This window comes from Dendrobates tinctorius, unplaced genomic scaffold (genome assembly GCF_039654945.1).
Source record: "Dendrobates tinctorius isolate UK_male_01 unplaced genomic scaffold, ASM3965494v1 ptg000111l, whole genome shotgun sequence".
NCBI classification, from domain to species: domain Eukaryota; kingdom Metazoa; phylum Chordata; class Amphibia; order Anura; family Dendrobatidae; genus Dendrobates; species Dendrobates tinctorius.
In genome coordinates, this window is record NW_027361779.1 from 11846696 (window position 1) to 11865379 (window position 18684).

At 44.8% G+C, this 18684-nt stretch overlaps 1 protein-coding gene across 5 annotated transcripts in view; it reads left to right on the forward strand.

Moving 5' to 3' along the window:
* FBXL4 (F-box and leucine rich repeat protein 4) overlaps positions 1-18684 on the forward strand; it is a 130580-nt gene that overhangs the window by 62577 nt on the left and 49319 nt on the right. For all 5 annotated transcript variants that reach the window (XM_073589521.1, XM_073589522.1, XM_073589518.1 and 2 more), the window contains exons 3-4: positions 3420-3762; positions 15180-15424. In XM_073589521.1, the coding sequence (XP_073445622.1) occupies positions 3420-3762; positions 15180-15424 (588 nt within the window). The remainder of the gene's footprint in view (positions 1-3419; positions 3763-15179; positions 15425-18684) is intronic.

Consider the following 18684-nt stretch of genomic DNA (forward strand, 5'->3'; position numbering starts at 1 on the left):
ATTCACAAAATGGTTTGCATTTTTAGTGTTCCAGTGCGACTAATAGCTGGATCTACTTTTAGTTTAAATTTATGGTTGAGGTGGGCATGAGGGCACTAAATTGTGGAAGTCTGAATGAGGCCATAGACGTTAACGGGGTTGTCCACTATTTTGATATTGAAGTCCTACGAAAATAAAATGTGCCTAAGCGCTAACAAAGGCAACTACCTGCCTGTTGTACCTGGCGCCAGTCATTGACCACTCCTGACAGAGATTCAGCTGCTCCTTGTGAACAGAGCAATGGTTTATCTTCCTGTTGAAAAGATGAGACTACTGGCTTCATGCTCATCGACATCCGGCTTCCCTCATTTAGGCAGCGGAGAGCCATCTGTCAATGAGAATGACACCAGTAGTCACACCCTGTCAACAGAAAAACAAACTGCCGCTTTGTTGACGTGACGTCAGTGGAAGTTTGTGACCACTCTATGCCGCCGGGCACAACAGGCAGATAGGTAGCAACTTCCTGCCTGTTAGTTCTGAAGTTTTTTTTTTCTTTAAAGTCCCGGATATCCCCTATTGGTTTGGGTCTGACACCCAGCACTTCAGCTCCAGCGGAGGTTGGGTGGAAGGGTTCTTTTACACTTGTCACGGCAATACGGCCCCCAAAAACGGGCCACAAAAAAACGGGGAAGTGTAAAAGAAGCCTAAGGCCTGTTTCATACTTTTTGTGTCAGTTAAAATCCGCCAAAATGGCGGAAAGCGGATCCGTTCCTAACTGATGTTAACGGATGCCACCGGACCGTTTCTTTGACGGATCCAATGAATGAAGAGTTTTAAAGGAGAGAGAGAGAGAGAGAGAGACATTTTTTCTTTTTTCCAGGCGCCAGAACAGACTTTAGGGTTAAATTTCAGGCTGAGTGAAGTCTTTCGGCCATGCGCAGTGAGAAGTGCGGATCCTGCCGCCCGAAAACACGTTACATACTCTGTTCGGGCATGTCGGCGGACTGGAAAATTTTGGCGGATCCGCAAAAAAACGGATCCAACGGATGGCCATCCGTCAAGATCCGCCGGTAATGCAACTCAATGGGAAAAAAAATGGATCCGCCAAACAAAATAGCGGATCCGTTTTTTTTGCAAAACAGCGGATCTTGACTGATGGACAAAAACTGAAGTGTGAAACAGGCCTAAGCAATTCACTTATAAGAACTGAGCTGCTAGGGAACTGCCACTAAGCAGTGTACGAGGATGTGCTGGTCCGGTTCCCTACACTGCTTTCATCCAAACTGCAGCCAAAGCTCATCAGTGGGGGGTGCTTGTTTTGTCGGACTTTCACTGATCTAATATTGATGTGCGTAGCCTAAGAATAGGTTCATATCAAAGAAGTGAACATCCCCTTTAATATTAGATGATTTGATATAAAAGATGTATGTAAAGAAGGGTCTTTCTTTAGTCCCAGCTAACTTGTATTGAAGCCCCCAGCTGCTCCTGAAAACTTCTTATGCACTTGTTTCAACACTCATACAGTGCCTACAAGTAGTATTCAACCCCCTGCAGATTTAGCAGGTTTGATAAGATGCAAATAAGTTAGAGCCTTCAAACTTCACACAAGAGCAGGTTTTATTAACAGATGCATAAATCTTACAAACCAAAAAGTTATGTTGCTCAGTTAAATTTTAATAAATTTTAAACATAAAAGTGTGGGTCAATTATTATTCAACCCCTAGGTTTAATATTTTGTGGAATAACCCTTGTTTGCAATTACAGCTAATAATCGTCTTTTGTAAGACCTGATCAGGCCGGCACAGGTCTCTGGAGTTATCTTGGCCCACTCCTCCATGCAGATCTTCTCCAAGTTATCTAGGTTCTTTGGGTGTCTCATGTGGACTTTAATCTTGAGCTCCTTCCACAAGTTTACAATTGGGTTAAGGTCAGGAGACTGACTAGGCCACTCCAACACCTTGATTTTTTCCCTCTTGAACCAGGCCTTGGTTTTCTTGGCTGTGTGCTTTGGGTCGTTGTCTTGTTGGAAGATGAAATGGCGACCCATCTTAAGATCCTTGATGGAGGAGCCGAGGTTCTTGGCCAAAATCTCCAGGTAGGCCGTGCTATCCATCTTCCCATGGATGCGGACCAGATGGTCAGGCCCCTTGGCTGAGAAACAGCCCCACAGCATGATGCTGCCACCACCATGCTTGACTGTAGGGATGGTATTCTTGGGGTCGTATGCAGTGCCATCCAGTCTCCAAACGTCACGTGTGTGTTTGGCACCAAAGATCTCGATCTTGGTCTCATCAGACCAGAGAACCTTGAACCAGTCTGTCTCAGAGTCCTCCAAGTGATCATGAGCAAACTGTAGACGAGCCTTGACATGACGCTTTGAAAGTAAAGGTACCTTACGGGCTCGTCTGGAACGGAGACCATTGCGGTGGAGTACGTTACTTATGGTATTGACTGAAACCAATGTCCCCACTGCCATGAGATCTTCCCGGAGCTCCTTCCTTGTTGTCCTTGGGTTAGCCTTGACTCTTCGGACAAGCCTGGCCTCGGCACGGGAGGAAACTTTCAAAGGCTGTCCAGGCCGTGGAAGGCTAACAGTAGTTCCATAAGCCTTCCACTTCCGGATGATGCTCCCAACAGTGGAGACAGGTAGGCCCAACTCCTTGGAAAGGGTTTTGTACCCCTTGCCAGCCTTGTGACCCTCCACGATCTTGTCTCTGATGGCCTTGGAATGCTCCTTTGTCTTTCCCATGTTGACCATGTATGAGTGCTGTTCACAAGTTTGGGGAGGGTCTTAAATAGTCAGAAAAGGCTGGAAAAAGAGATAATTAATCCAAACATGTGAAGCTCATTGTTCTTTGTGCCTGAAATACTTCTTAATAATTTAGGGGAACCAAACAGAATTCTGGTGGTTTGAGGGGTTGAATAATAAATGACCCTCTGAATAAACTTTTCACAATTTAAAAAAAAATTACACAAAGAAATAACATTCTTTTTTGCTGCAGTGCATTTCACACTTCCAGGCTGATCTACACTCCAAATGTCACAATGCCAAGTTAATTCCGAATGTGTAAACCTGCTAAATCTGCAGGGGGTTGAATACTACTTGTAGGCACTGTATGTGACACAGTGGCTCAGGGGTTAGCACTATTGCTTTGCAGCACTGGGCACCTGGGTTCAAATACCTCCAAGGACAACATCTACACATGTTTGGGCAAGTTTCTTCCACATTCCAAAGACATACTGATAGGGAATTTAGATTGTGAGCCCCATCGGGGACAGTGATTATGTCTATAAAGTGTTACAGAATAAGAGATATATAAGCGAGGAAAATAAGCCCCGTGGACTTATTGGCACTATATAAATGAGAAAAATAAATATAATGAAATATAGAAGCAATTATGAGCTGGAGGAAATGCTAACATATTCTGTGTCATGTCTAGATGGGAAACAATCTGGTCGGCAGAACCCACCCGTGTCCATTCTCCTCAGGCTCGCCAGTTCACACCCTGTATAAAAGAAATCAATTTCCCAACAAATCTCCTACGCCTGGAAATTAATAGCAGTCTCTTGGAATACTACACCGAGTTAGATGCTGTGGAATTACATGGTGTAAAAGAGAAACCCATGCTTTCCTTAAAGACAGTCGCCATTGATATGAATGATCTGGATGATGATGAATATGATAAAGATGGCTGTGGAATTGACTGCCTTACTAATCAGTTCAGTAGCTCCAGCCTCAGGGATTGGACAAATAATGGCTATTTTGACAAGCTGCCTTATGAGGTAAGATAACATACATACGTGAGTGGCTAAACTGTTATTCCTACGGTGGAATTAATAAGTCATACAGAAAGCATATTGTTACTTTGAGATGCATCATTTATGTATTTAGTAACCAGTTTCCAGTGGGAAGCCACATGTAAAAGTGTTCACCCCTGGTCAAGTGTCTGGCACGTGCCTTATCACAGGCTGGGTCAACATGGACACTTTTCTTGAGGACTTGGCACCAATTTACTCCTCTGCAGAGAAAGATGTGGTAATGTATTTACCCTGAAATCCAAACCAGACAAATGCTATAACTAAGTCTCCTTATTAGGGGCAACTGAAAACCGGAATACGTCCGCATCCTATGAGTAACCGCCAGGCTCAGTAGCCCAGATAGGCTAGGCGTTCTTGTCCTTAGCTCCATATTGGTTAGCAATACTGAGAGTGTTCGCTTTCAGTTCACTCACACTGGAGTTTAAAAAATATCGTCCCCATTTTCATCCAGTATAATGGGATAATTTTTTCTCACTTGTCATCTGTGTGCTGTCTGTGTACACTGTACAATCTGTTTATTTTCACTCAACAACTATTAATCTTTTATAGGGGCCTTTTCAGTTTCCTCTGCTATAGAGTTGTAATGTATCCGTAAAAATCACATACTATGCTGATGGTCCATATGGCATGCCATTTTTTTTCTCGCAGATTTTGGAGAGAAATCATAGCATTCTGAGATTTTGTTCTTATGCGAATACAGCTGAGAAAGTGAAACAGACACCAGTCCACACTAGAAAGTCCAATTAACTCCCATATAGTTGAGCTTTATGCCACATATTAGAACTGACAGTGCAAAATATGACTCCTGTAGAAGAAATATCCTCTCTTTCCCTCTCCCACACACCCCCTTCCTACCACTGTGACGTCCTGTTCATTGGATTAAAGGACTTTTACTATAAAACATGGTGAGTGACGATCTTCATTTCTTCTACAACAGCTGATAAAAAATTTGGCAGATCTGCACAGCCTCATTGAATGACATTGTTTTTTTTATCAGATTGCATTTGTCCAATTTACCGTATTTTTCGAATTATAAGATGCACTCCTAATTTTGAGGAGCAAAATAGGAAAAAAATTTTTTTTTATTAAAATGGTGGTGCTTCTTGTAATCCATGCATTTTATTGCTTACCAGGGGTGAAGCAAGGTCCCAGGGTCGCTGCTGGAGGAGGCAGGAGTGGGGTGATGCTGCAGGCTTGGGATAAGGGGGTGTTCCAATGTGCTGCTGCTGGGGTATCTGACGGTGCAGTGGGGGTGTCTCCGGTGCTGCTGAGGGTTTCTCTGGTGCTGTGGGGGCTCTGCCGAAAGGCCAGAGCCCCCGCAGTTCCATGATTTCCTATGTGGTTGACTCCAGGAAAATGGCCGCCGGGGGGCGGTGCATGTGCAAATGGAGATCTTGGCACTAAGATCTCAGGAGATGAGATTTCAGCACTGAGATTTCATCTCCCGAGATCTTGGTGCCGAAGATCTCCATCTGCGCATGCGCCGACCCCGGCGGCCATTTTCCTGGAGCCAATCGCATAGGAAACCATGGAACTGCGGGGGCCCTAGCCTTTCACAAAATGTCGGCAGAGCCCCTGCAGCAGCACCACCGGACAACCGCAGCACCGAACACCTGCATCGGCGCGCCGCACATCCGGACACCCCCTTGTCCCAGCCTGTGGCCTGCAGCAGCGCTCCACTCTGTCCTCCTGCCGCGACCCTGGAACCCTGCTCCACCGCGGCTGGTAAGGTATATCCGCAATTATAAGATGCACCCCCATTTTCCCCCCAAATTTGGGGGAAAAAAGTGCGTTTTAGAATCCAAAAAATACGGTATTTGATCACCTACCAACCAACAAGAATTCTGGCTCTCACAGACCTGTTAGTTTTTCTTTAAGAAACGCTTCTACTCTGTACTCATTGCATTTATTAATTGCATTCTTTGAACTCGTTACCTGTATAAAAGACAGTTGTTCACACACTCCATCCTCTCCACCATGGCCAAGACCCGAGAGCTGTTTAAGAACACAAGGGACAAAGTTGAACACCTACACAAGGCTGGGATGTGTGACAGGAACATGGGCAAGCAGCATGGTGAGAAGGCAACAACTGTTGGCACAATTATTAGAAAATTGAAAAAACACAAGATGACTGTCAATCTTTCTTGGTCTGGGGCTTCATGCAAACTCTCACCTCATGGGGTAAGGATGATTCTGAGAAAGGTCAAGAATCAGTCCGTAACTACACAGGAGGACCTGGTCAATGACATGAAGAGAGCTTGGACCACAGTCTCAAACATTACCGTTAACACACTACGCCGTCATGGAATAAAATACTGCAGGGCATGCAAGGTCCCCTGCTCACGCCAGCACGTGTCTAGGCCCATTTAAATTTCATCAGTTACCATCTGGATGATCCAGGGACGACATGTGAGGAGGTCCTGGTCAGATCAGAGCAAAATAGAACTTTTTGGTATCAACTCCACTCGCCGTGTTTGGAGGAACAAGAAGGTTGAGTACAACCCCAAGAGCACCGTCCCAACTGTCAGTCATGGTAGGGGAAACGTCATACTTTGGGGGTGCTTTTCTGCAAAGGGGACAGGACGACTGCACCGTATTGAAGGGAGAATGAATGGGGTCATATATTGCAAAATTTTGGCCAAAAACTCCCTTCCCTCAGAGCATGAAAAATGTGTCATGGCTGGATCTTCCACCATGACAATGACACAAAACCCACAGCCAGGGCAAAGAGTGGCCCTAGAAGGAGCATTTCAAGGTCCTGGAGTGGTCTAGCCAGTCTCCAGACCTGAACCCAATAGAAAATCTTTGGAGGGAGCAGAAACTAAATGTTGCCCAGTGATGGCACCGAAACCTGAAAGACCTGGAGAAGATCTGTATGGAGGAGTGGGCCAAAATCCCTACTGCAGTGTGTGCAAACTTGTTCAGTAACTACAAGAAACATCTGACATCTGTAATTACAAACAAAGGTTTCTGTACCAAAAATTAAGTTCTGTTTTTCTATGGTATCAAATACTTATTTCATGCAATACAATGCAAATTAGTTATTTAAAAATCATACAATGTGATTTTCTGTGTGAGTTACATTCTGCCTCTCACAGTTGAAGTGTACCTATGATAACATTTACAGACCTCTCCATTCTTTGTAGGTGGGAAAATTTGCAAGATCGGCAGTGTATCAAATACTTATTCCCCCCCCTCCCCCGTAAATGCATACTGCAATTAACTTTATCCAAATTTGTCTCATAGCTCTTTCACTGGACTATATTTTCGGTCCGAGTGCTGTCCATGAGAAAAATGGACAGGATTCAGACCAATGTTTTCAATGGGACAGTGTAGATGAGCGATTTTTTTTTAATTTATTTATTTTTTTTCACTGACCGAATCTGCGTGTGAAAAAAAAATTGCTGCATGCACTAGTTTCTTCCGTAAATCAAATGAGACCCACCCTTTCTGCTATAAAAAAAATCATCCCACTTTTCTGGATGAAACATGTAACAATTTTTTTATATCCTCTTGTGAACTTTCCCTAATGGTGCCTGCAGATGAGTGGCTGAAAAATCGTCCAAGTTTCATCCAGAAAACTCGAATATTTTACTAACTTTCATCATATTTTCATCCATGTGTATTCGGTTTTATGTCCTTGTGTGATCCATTTTCATACAGCTACATGACCACGTATTAAAAATCGGATGGTACACGTCCGATTCATACACTCGTTTGCATGAGCCCTTAGGCTGACTTCACACATAACAGTTGTGTCTGCCACTTGTCGTGTGCAGAACCCAGCTGATTAGAAAGTTGTCCATAGCCGGACAGGAGACTCTGTATGCTACATTTTTATGGTCTGGCTTTAGGTCCAGGGGTACAACTAATGTGCCAAAAATAATCTAATAGAAAACAAAGGACTCTCTTGCGGCTAAAGTTTCTCTACTGCTTTTCTGTAACATGTCACATCTGAAAATGTCCGAGGCTTTTTCTAAAATCATATGAATTTTACAGGAGGAATGAGATAACATAATAATATACCCTCACCTCGTCATTCAAATGTCCCACTGCTCCGGTTGTCCCCACTAGTTGTGCTGTGCATCTTTTACCTCTGCAGCCAATCACAGATATTAATGATCATGTGCCATACCTGCCAGCATCATCACCGCGGGCACACCATGTGCCCAGCTGCAGTACCATCAGGGAGTACTGGAAAAGTGAGGGATTTTAACATTGAACTGTGCTTTCAACTAACTGCATAAATTATTAGTATAGCCAAATTGTAGTAGATCTTAGCAGATAAATTGGCATCCTTCCCCAATATCAGTCACTTCTTCCTCTCCACCATGCCTTGTTCAGACAAGATGGTCTTGTGACACGTCCCATTATTCTTTATGAAGAGGGGTAGGGAGAGAAAATAGAAAATTCAAAATTCTTAATATTCTCTTTATATATTGCAATCATCATATTATATTGCCCTGTGTACTTACAGTTGCTCATTTTACTATTCTACCCAGCTAATCTGTTTTCCATTAGGTCTATGGCATCATGTGATTAACAACTGACTAGCTGACTCCTCTTAAGCTCTATGTGGAAACAGGAGATCAATTTTCCTTGTATTATTCATGAGTTGTTGCAAAAGCCTATGGCAAGGGCAAGGAGGGATCAGCTGAGTCAGGAGTTGTAGAGGGGAATGATATCTGCAGGGACAAGAGACTTCCTGTTTCTACATAGAATAGACAAAAGAGAATAACTAACTGGGTAGAACGATAAAATGAGTAATTGTAAGTACGCAATGCTATATAATTGCAATATATTAAGAGGATAAAAACTGATGGGAATGCTTCTTTATAGAGAGCCTGCAAAATGGAAAAACTGGTGAAATCGGTGAACACAAGTATAACGATCAGATGTAGTATTATTCCTCACGTACACACAGGACAGTTTATGCTGAAAAGTTACCTGGAAGTGCAATTACCTTTGAAATGTGCCCTATGGTTATCTTATGTTATCACATGACTGCTGTTAGGGAAATTACATAATCTCGGACAGCCTCTTGAGTTTATATTAGACTTAAATCCCCCGTCACACATAGCGATCTCGCTAGCGAGATCGCTGCTGAGTCACAAGTTTTGTGACGCAACAGCGATCTTCCCAGCGAGATCGCTGTGTGTGACACTGACCAGCGACCGGCCCCCCTGCTGGTTATCGCTGATCGTCCTGAAGTGGCCAGGACATTTTTTTTGATTGCTGGTCTCCCGCTTGCCAGCACGCATCGCTGCGTGTGACAGGCGGGAGACCAGCGATCAGCGCGCTGGTAACTAAGGTAAACGTCGGGTTTTTATGCGGCGCGCAGCGCTTAGAAACCCGATGTGTACCTTAGTTACCAGCGCGCTGGTGCAGGGAGCTTGTCACCAAGGTACAAATCGGGTTTCTAAGTGCCGCGCGCTGCTTAGAAACCCAATGTACACCTTGGTTACCAGCTCCCTGCAGCAGCGCGCTGGTAACTAAGGTACACTGTGGGTAACTAAGCGACGTGCGTCGCTTGATACCCTCCTGTCTCTGGTGCTGATCGCTCGTGAAGCTGCCTGTTTGACAGCTCACTAGCGATCCTGACAAGGTAATATCGTTGTCGGGATCGCTGGTTCGTCGCTATGTGTGACGGGGCCCTAAGGCTGCTTTCACATTAGCGTCTGTTTGCGCAGCGTTTCATCCGCAGCAATCCGTATGCGTCATGTTTTCCTATCTTTAACATGGTGTACGCAGGGGCATGCGTTTGCATCAGTTCACATGCATCAGCGTACGCATGCGTTGTTTTTCGGTGTGCGGCGGGGTCTGGCAAACACATCACTTTGGATTTTTGGAAGCAGCAAAAATCCGTCAAATATGCGCAGTCATGCACATGCGGATGGGTGCGTTAAATAAACGCACTACTGTCTATGGGAACAAATGCATACGCAAGGACATGCGTACGCATGCGTTCGCATATTCATGCGTTCCACATATTCATGTCTGAGAAATGAGACACACCCATTAGGTGTGGCTTGTGTCAAGGAAATTTTCCGAATGCATGCGCTGAAAAAATGCAAATGCAGCGTTTTTTGCCGTCAGGCGTAAGCTGATGTAGATAAAAAACGTGGCGTAAACATGCGTTAGTATGCGTTTTGACATGCGTTTGCGCACACATACGAAACGCAGTGATCACAAACGCTAATGTGAACCTAGCCTTAATGACAAAAAATAACTGAGTGTCACAGAAAAATATATATTTTTGCATTCAATTATATTTTTGTTTCTTAAATGTGCACTCAAAATTATATAGATATTAACAATCTACAAATAATGATTTGCATGAAAAAGATTACTCACTAATGTAACTTAGATGCCTCTGTAAGCCTGTCTGGCACGTGAGTGCCTGTTTTTTTGTGCCTTGCTTTTGTAAATCCTTGCCACTGAACATGTCCCTTCCTCTTAACTGCCAGCATACAACATCACACCTAGTATTCCAATTACTGCAAACTGCTCACTGCTTTCCCATTCCCTAGCCATCTTTGAAGGTATTGTTCCTGATTTATCAAGATCAGTGTTGTTCACACATGCCAGTATTAATGAGGGATGTGTTGGAGTGAAACATACCTGATTCATTAAAGAGATTGTTCACTACTTTAACACTGATGGCCTATCCTTGGGATAGGTCCTCAGTGTCTGATCGGTAGGGGTGCGAAACCCAGCACCCCGCTCGTCACAGTATCGGCAGGAGCTGCACAGCGCACTCTACAGTGGCCGCAGCCTGGTACTATGTATCCAACCCCTATTCAAATCAACAGGTGGCCACTATTAGGTCGATGGAACTGTGCTGTACAACTCCGTAACTGAGCAGTTTCAGCTGCCGACAGCATCGGGATCAGCTGTTCGGCAAAGGCAGCCTCACCGATCATCCATTGATGAGCTATCCTAAAGATACATAATCAGTGTTAAAGTAGTGGACAACCTCTTAAAAAGAGGATTCTTCTTAATGAATCGGGTCTGTCCTAAAAGTGATGTGCTCCCCAAAACAAATTTAACTCCAGTTCGGGACTGGAGTAAGCAAGTTGCAAAATTTTAGCGCAACAGAGCACTTTCAAAGCGTTTCTGATTGCTGAATTGGGGCCATTGTGCTTCACATGGTGCCCAAAGTACAATAGAAGAGCAGGGCACACCAAGAGTATTTATGCACCACATTACAAACTGTAATAGCGGGGTGTGGACACAGCTGGAAGTGGCAACAATGTCAGTGAGAGGGGAGAGAAGCCATATGAATTGTACTCCTTTGGACTCATTAGATTTATTTAATCCTACTAACAATAATCCCTTGACAGATCAAAAGAATAAAGATGCAGCATAGAAGTGTCCAAGACAATGAATATAATTACTTACCGTATGTTTGAGAGCATAACATAGTAATCATTCGGATATGTATAGGTACTGTAAGCTGGCTGTCTGGCACCTAAAGGTTAGGAGATAAACTAAGGCTGTGGATTCTGCTGCTGATCCGCATAGGATTTGGCCCTGCGGATCCGCAGCAGTTTTTGCTGCGGTGTACAGTAGCATTCTAACCTATGGAATTCAAAAACCGCTGTGCAGATGCTGCGGAATTTTCCGCGCGGATTTTGCTGCGGTTTCAAATCCGCAGAAAGAATTGCATGTCAATTCTTTGTGCGGATTCCGCAGCGGTTTACCATCTCCTCCATTGCGGAGATGATAAACCGAAGGGCAAAACCTCAGGCTATAATCCGCAGATAAACCGCAGGTCGTTTGACCTGCGGATTTATCTGCAGATTTTGCAAAATCCGCGCGGATGAATCTGCAGTAGATTCCGCAGCTTGTGCACACAGCCTTATAGTAATGCTTTAGTACATGTAGGACTAAAAGGGGTTAATTGGCCATGACAGATTGGTTGTGAGCCACTGATGAGTTGGGAGAGAAGGCTGCTCACCATATCTCCACCCCAGAGTGTGGTTCATTTTGTGAATTGATACCTGTTTGTCTCACACATGGCTGTGTATGGAGGTGTGCAGATCTCCTGGATTAAGTGCCTTTGCTAAAGGACTAAGAAGCTAGACTCTAAAGGGCATGTCACACTAAGAGATATCGCTAGCAATATCGCTATAACTAGTGACGTTATAGCGATATTGCTAGCGATATCTCTGTGTCTGATACTTACCTACGACCGGCTCCCCCGCTGGTTATCGCTGATCGCGCGAGAACGTTCAGGACTGTTTCTCGTCGGTCACTTCCTGCGGCGCTTCCTGCTGTGAGGACGAGCGACGCGTGGAGCTGGGCGGGAGGGCGCAGGATCGCCTAGTGGGACAGGTAAGTAGCGATCCCCGTCCCCTACGATGTCGCTAGTGAGATCTGCCTATGTGGCAGCTCACTAGCGACCACTTAGCGATGCACCAGCGATCCTGACCGCGTCATATTGCTGGTCGGGATCGCTGGTACATCGCTAAGTGTGACAGTACCTTAAGCCAGGCGGGCTAACCATTGCTAATGTATGGACTTGTTACTTTATGTTTTACGTTATGCTGGACAAAGGCTGTATTTGAGTTTCCTATGATGTAGTTTGAGGACTGAAATACACCAGCTGGACTTTAAATTAAAACCGTTCCTGTGATACCTCAGATCACTCCCAAGTGAATAACATTGCTACAACACATATGTCTATAAGCCCAGAAAACCCCTTCGAGAGGCCAAGAACTTTTTATACTGTCTGCTGTTTATCTTTCAAGATATGGTGTTTGACCAAAATTATAGAATACAAAATTTTGAGTTCTAAAACATATGTATCAAGAAGTTATAACTGCTGCTGCCAATAAACGGCTGTTTTCATTTGAAGCATTTTGTGCCATATACATAGGAAAATAGGTGTTATCCCACCCTTGAGACTCTCTCTCGCCTATCGGGAAAGCAGAGATTGAGAATGACCACTGCATTCTTAACACTCTTTGAATTGAGAGGAGGCTGAGCTTGTCCCTCCCGATGAAACCTTTGAGAGTTACCAAAAGAGCTAAACAAGCAGTCCTGTTCTCCAACTGATAGGTGCAGGTCGAACCTTTAGAACCCTTATCTATCAGACTGTTGAGGTATTGGATATTGATGATGTAGTCCAAGTTTGTCTAGATATTGATGACCTATCAATAGTCTAATCGGTAGGGGTCTGACTTTTGCAACCCCTGACAATCAGCTGTTTGCACAGGATGCTGTGACCATTGTGCTTTTTTTGCTCTGTTTTCTTGCGCACTGTATACATAGGAGTTGCTGTGTTAAGCAATTCATCAACACGAAAGTACCAAGCATAACACTGCTATGTAGATGGCGTGCAGATAAACCAAGCAGAAGAATCACAGACCTCTGCAGGCCCTTCACACAGCTGAATAGTGCTGGTGCAAAAGTTACGACTGCCACATAGGCATAAAGGGTTTTTCTGGCATCTGAATATTAAGATGGACATACTTGTTCAATGTATTGCAGTGCTTTTAAAAAAAATAATAATAAATTATGTCTTTCCATGAAAATGGTTACTTTTGTCTACAGTATCCAAAAGTAGATGTCATTTAGAAACTAGTGGCCCCCACTATGAAGTGATAACTTCTCGCCTTTCCATATAATTATCCCTCAGTGTAGTTATTCAGTCGGAAAGTAGACCATATCGATAGACGCTTTCATCTCTGTCTTATTGATATGTATTTTACTCTCATGATCGTGAGGTCCAAAACCTGACCAGCAAATTTTAGCTTGAAGCTTTTCTAAAATGAGGGATGTGTGCGCTCTGTATATTTTTTTCTTTGCTTATTTAGAAGTAGAATGTGGCAAGACACGTGGTCAAAATTGTTGGTACCTCTCGTTTAATGACAGAAAAGCTCACAATGGTGACAGAAATAACTTGAATCTGACAAAAGTAATAATAAATAAAAAATCTATGAAACTGAACAAATGAAAAAGTCAGACATTGCTTTTCAACCATGCTTCCACAGAATTTTAAAAAAATAAAGCTCATGAAATAGCCCTGGGCAGAAATGATGGTACCCTTAACTTAATATGTTGTTGCACAACCTTTTGAGGCAATCACTGCAATCAAATGATTCCTGTAACTGTCAATGAGACTTCTGCACCTCTCGACAGGTATTTTGGCCCACTCCTCAAGAGCAAACTGCTCCAGTTGTCTCGTGTTTGAAGGTTGCCTTTTCCAGACGGCATGTTTCAGCTCTTTCCAAATATGCTCCCTAGGATTTAGGTCAGGGCTCATAGAAGGCCACTTCAGAATAGTCCAATGTTCATTTTCATAGATTTTTTATTTATTTTTACTTTTGTCAGATTCAAGTTTTTTCTGTGACCATTTTGGGTTTTTCTGTCATTAAACGAGGGGTACCAACAATTTTGACCACGTGTGTGCAAGTGACCATTACAAGACCATCTGCTTCTTTTTAAGCATATTCCTGATTGGCACACATACCTGTCTCTTGGCACGTGGCCACATAGCGCTGACGCACCAGAATTAGATAGCATACAATAATGCAGCATCTCAGTATTTTCTGCTAACTGGGAACCAAGCTACTCAGTTGTATCTATAGTAGAAAACCAGAGAACCACAGGAGTTTTCCATAAAATGAATAGTCTTTATTAATACATACAAAAGATAAAATATAGCACATATAGACAATGCATGAGAGTAAACACCAAAGAACCGGGAACTGTTTCATCAGGCAAACAAAAAGTAACAGCCAAAGTAGCTTACCCCAAGTAACAATCCCTCATAGCCGTAAGGGTTAAACAATAAAGTCCTCAAATGGAAAATCCCATGGCACTAAGATAGGACCTGGCTGACCATGTAGCCTCCACTGTCCAACTTATAGTGTAAACAGCACCATGTAAAAAAACCACAGGCGGACAAGGGAAGAGAAAGCGGGGTAAAAAGGCAGCGAGTAAATACTCACATAAAGAAGCACAGCAGCCACATCCCGGGACACCCCGACGCGCGTTTCGCTAATCACCGTTAGCTTGTATCTATTGATGAATCTTTTACTAAATTTCTGGAGCAGTGATACTGGTATAAGTAGAATCTAATGTAGTTCCTCTAAATAGGTCTCAGTAGAACCTGAGGGTGTTTTTATAATATATGTGCATTATAAAATATACTTCTTTCACAAGAAGTTTTGGAATATGCCCCAAAAACTCTTTAGCTTCAAAGTAGATCTGTCAATGCTTATTAATGGTCAATAGAGGAGATCTGTACTTGTCTAATTTGTCATGTGTGATTACATACGTGCCATGTGCATGCACCATTCACAGTGCACTGTTACTAAGAAAAGGGAATTACTAATACTAACATCGAATTTTGCGTTTTGTCTTTCCTTTAGCTAATCCAGTTGATCATTAGCCACTTAGCACTTCCGGACTTGTGTCGCCTGGCACAGACATGCAAGCTCCTGTATCAGCACTGCTGTGATCCTCTTCAGTACACCCACTTAAGTTTACAGCCTTATTGGGCCACTCTGACTGATGCCTCTTTGGAGTATCTCTTGCCTCGTTGCACACTAGTCCAGTGGCTGAATCTGTCCTGGACTGGAAACAGAAGCTTGATCACTACCTCAGGATTTAGCAGGTAATTGAAATCACCATCTTATGTTGTTAAAGGGGTATTCCATCTGAGCCGTTCATGGCTGAGCCTGGAATAACAGCGCCCACTCGCTAGCTCCAGCAGATAGTTATGAAAGCATCTGAGTGCTGCTAATCCGTACTGTTGTATTTACTCACATGGAGGTGAATGGGAGTTATGGAAACATTGTAACTTGTAGTGCTACTCTGTGACTGTAACTTTCATTCATTCTTATTGGTGTTATTAAAACGGAGTAGCACAGCTCCCAATTGTCTATTTCCAGAATCCCATGTCCTGCGGCTAGCGCTCGGACACGGTTCTTCCCATCTGTCGTTCACAATGCTCATAATCCTTTAAGCAGTAGTGCTATAACTGTGTATTACTACACTGGGTACATAGTATTAAGGTATAACCAGAGGGACACAAGAGTAGGAAAGATATCGTCTACTCACCCTATCATTAGTAATACATATCTTTAATCCACCATTAGGATGACATAAAAATAATGTTAAAGTGCAGTGTGCAGGTGTCAGGGGAGTTTAGCAGGTGAAAGAGCCTGACGGACTACGGCCGTTTCACCTTAATCTTGCTCTTCTACGGGTCCGTCGATAACTAGATGGACAGCCAGTAGTCTAATTTGCCTACATTAAGTCTACTGCTAAAAAACAAAACTATTCCAAAAATAACTACTAATCAGTTTTATTAAAATATTACGTGTTTGACTCAATGTACTGTATAGATGATTGGAAAAACACATATTGCCATGTCAGACTTCACAGCCTACTGTTGCACAGGAAAACTACTAAAGGGAAACATAGCATTTTTTTTCTCTATACTAGTATTCAAGTAACAGAAAAAATAACGATTAGATCATTAGTCCCGATAAGGCTAATGAAAGAAAACAAATATACCACTTAGGGCCTCGTCACACATAGCGACGCACCAGCGATCCCGAAAAAATATGACCTTGTCAGGGTCGCTGGTGTGTCGCTACATGATCGCCGGTGAGCTGACAAACAGGCAGCTTCACCAGCGATCAGCACCAGCGACACGGGGGTAACAAGCAATGCACGTCGCTTAGTTACCCACTGTGTACCTTAGTTACCAGCACGCTGGTGCAGGGAGCTGGTAACCAAGGTACACATCGGGTTTCTAAGCGGCGCGCGGCACTTAGAAACCCGATGTGTACCTTGGTTACCAGCTCCCTGCACCAGCGCGCTGGTGACTAAGGTACACATTGGGTTTCTAAGCGCTGCGCGCCGCTTAGAAGCTCGACGTTTACCTTAGTTACCAGTGTGCTGATCGCTGGTCTCCCGCCTGTCACACGCAGCGATGCGTGCTGGCCAGCGGGAGACCAGCGATCAAAAAAATGTCCTGGCCATTCCAGGACGATCAGCGATAACCAGCAGGGGGGCCGGACCCTGTTTCGCTGGTGAGATCGCTGTTGCGTCACAAAACTTGCCTCAATAGACATCCAGGACGCATATCTGCATATTCCCTTTTTTCCTCCTCATCAGAGGTTTCTACGCTTCACAGTCGGCGATCAACATTTTCAGTTCGTAGCGCTACCCATCGGGCTAGCCACAGCTCCCAGAGTGTTCACAAAGGTTATGGCAGTTGTCATGGCCACACTGCATTCTCGAGGCATAGTCGTCTTGCCTTATCTGGACGACCTCTTGGTCAAGGGCCCATCAATACGGGCATGCGAGGAAAAGGTCAACATCACGCTAGATACTCTTGCCCGCTTAGGATGTTTGGCAATGCAAAGAAGTCATCCCTTGTGCCAGCTCAGAGGATCTCCTTCCTAGGAATGATCTTCGACACTTGCCGAGGGTTGGTAATTCTCCCTCAGGAAAAGGCGCTAGCTCTCCGTCAGGGAGTCCAGAAACTTCGCAAAACAGTCCCTCATACCATCCGATCCGGGATGAGGATTCTAGGGAAAATGGTGGCAGCAATGGAAGCGATACCTGTCGCCCAGTTCCACCTTCGCTCCCTGCAGCACGCCCTCTTGTCAGCCTGGGACAAGAATCCTTTCACGCTCGATTGGCGGTGCCGTCTGTCCTCTCAAGTCAGGCAGTCACTCGGATGGTGGATAACCAGTTCCTCTTTGGCCCAGGGGAAACCTTTCCCCCCAGATCATTGGCTGGTAATGACAACCGACGCCAGTCTCCTCGGTGGGGGAGCGGTGTTTCGCCACCACACAGCCCAGGAACGGTGGTCTCCACAGGAGGCATGCCTCCCGATCAACTTATTGGAGATACGAGCAATTCGACTGGCTCTGCAGAAGTTTCTTCACTTTCTAGCAGGCCGCCCCGTCTGGATTCAATCGGACAATGCCACGGCGGTGGCTTACATAAATCATCAAGGGGGCACCCGCAGCAGAGCAACCATGCGCGAGGTGGAGCTCATTCTTCAGTGGCCGAAGCAAACCACTCGGTGATTTCGGCTGTCCACATTCCGGGGCGTGGAAAATTGGGCGGCAGACTTTCTCAGCTGGCAGGGTCTTGCATCCGGAGAGTGGTCTCTACATCCCGAAGTTTTTCAGCAGATTTGTTAACTGTGGGAAGCTCCGGATGTGGACCTGATGGCTTCCAGAGTGAATGCCAAGGTGCCCACATATGTCGCTCAGGCCAAGGACCCGCAGGCATTCGCGGTGGACGCGTGGGTTCTGCCATGGAACCAGTTTCGCCTCCCATATATATTTCCCCACTGCCACTACTTCCGAGAGTCATCAAAAAGATCAAGACGGAAGGGGTGCCGGAGATTCTGCTGGCCCCAGGCTGGCCCCGTCGAGCGTGGGACGCAGATCTAATGCAGCTGCTCGCCGACGTTCCTTGGCGCCTGCCAGAACGCCCAGCTCTACTGTCTCAAGGGCCGATTTACCACCCGAACTCAGGGACCCTGTATTTGACAGCATGGCCGTTGAATCTTGGATTCTAACCCAGGCAGGGTTCGGGAGCGAGGTGGTCGCTACAATGATTAGCGCCCGGAAGCCTGCTTCAGCACGAATTTACCACTACACCTGGAAGGTGTTCTTTGCTTTGTGTTTCCCCGCTGGGATTCTCGATCCCCAACATCTTGGCTTTTCTCCAGTTGGGCTTAGAGAGCCCGGATAGCTCAGTCGGTAGAGCATTAGACTCGGGCTTTGCCCCAGGTTCCCTCAGGAGACAAATATCGGCCTTATCCGTCCTGTTCCAGCACAGAATTGCTACCAATTTGCAGGTGAAGACTTTTCATTCAGAGAGTCTCCCACTTGGTACCTCCCT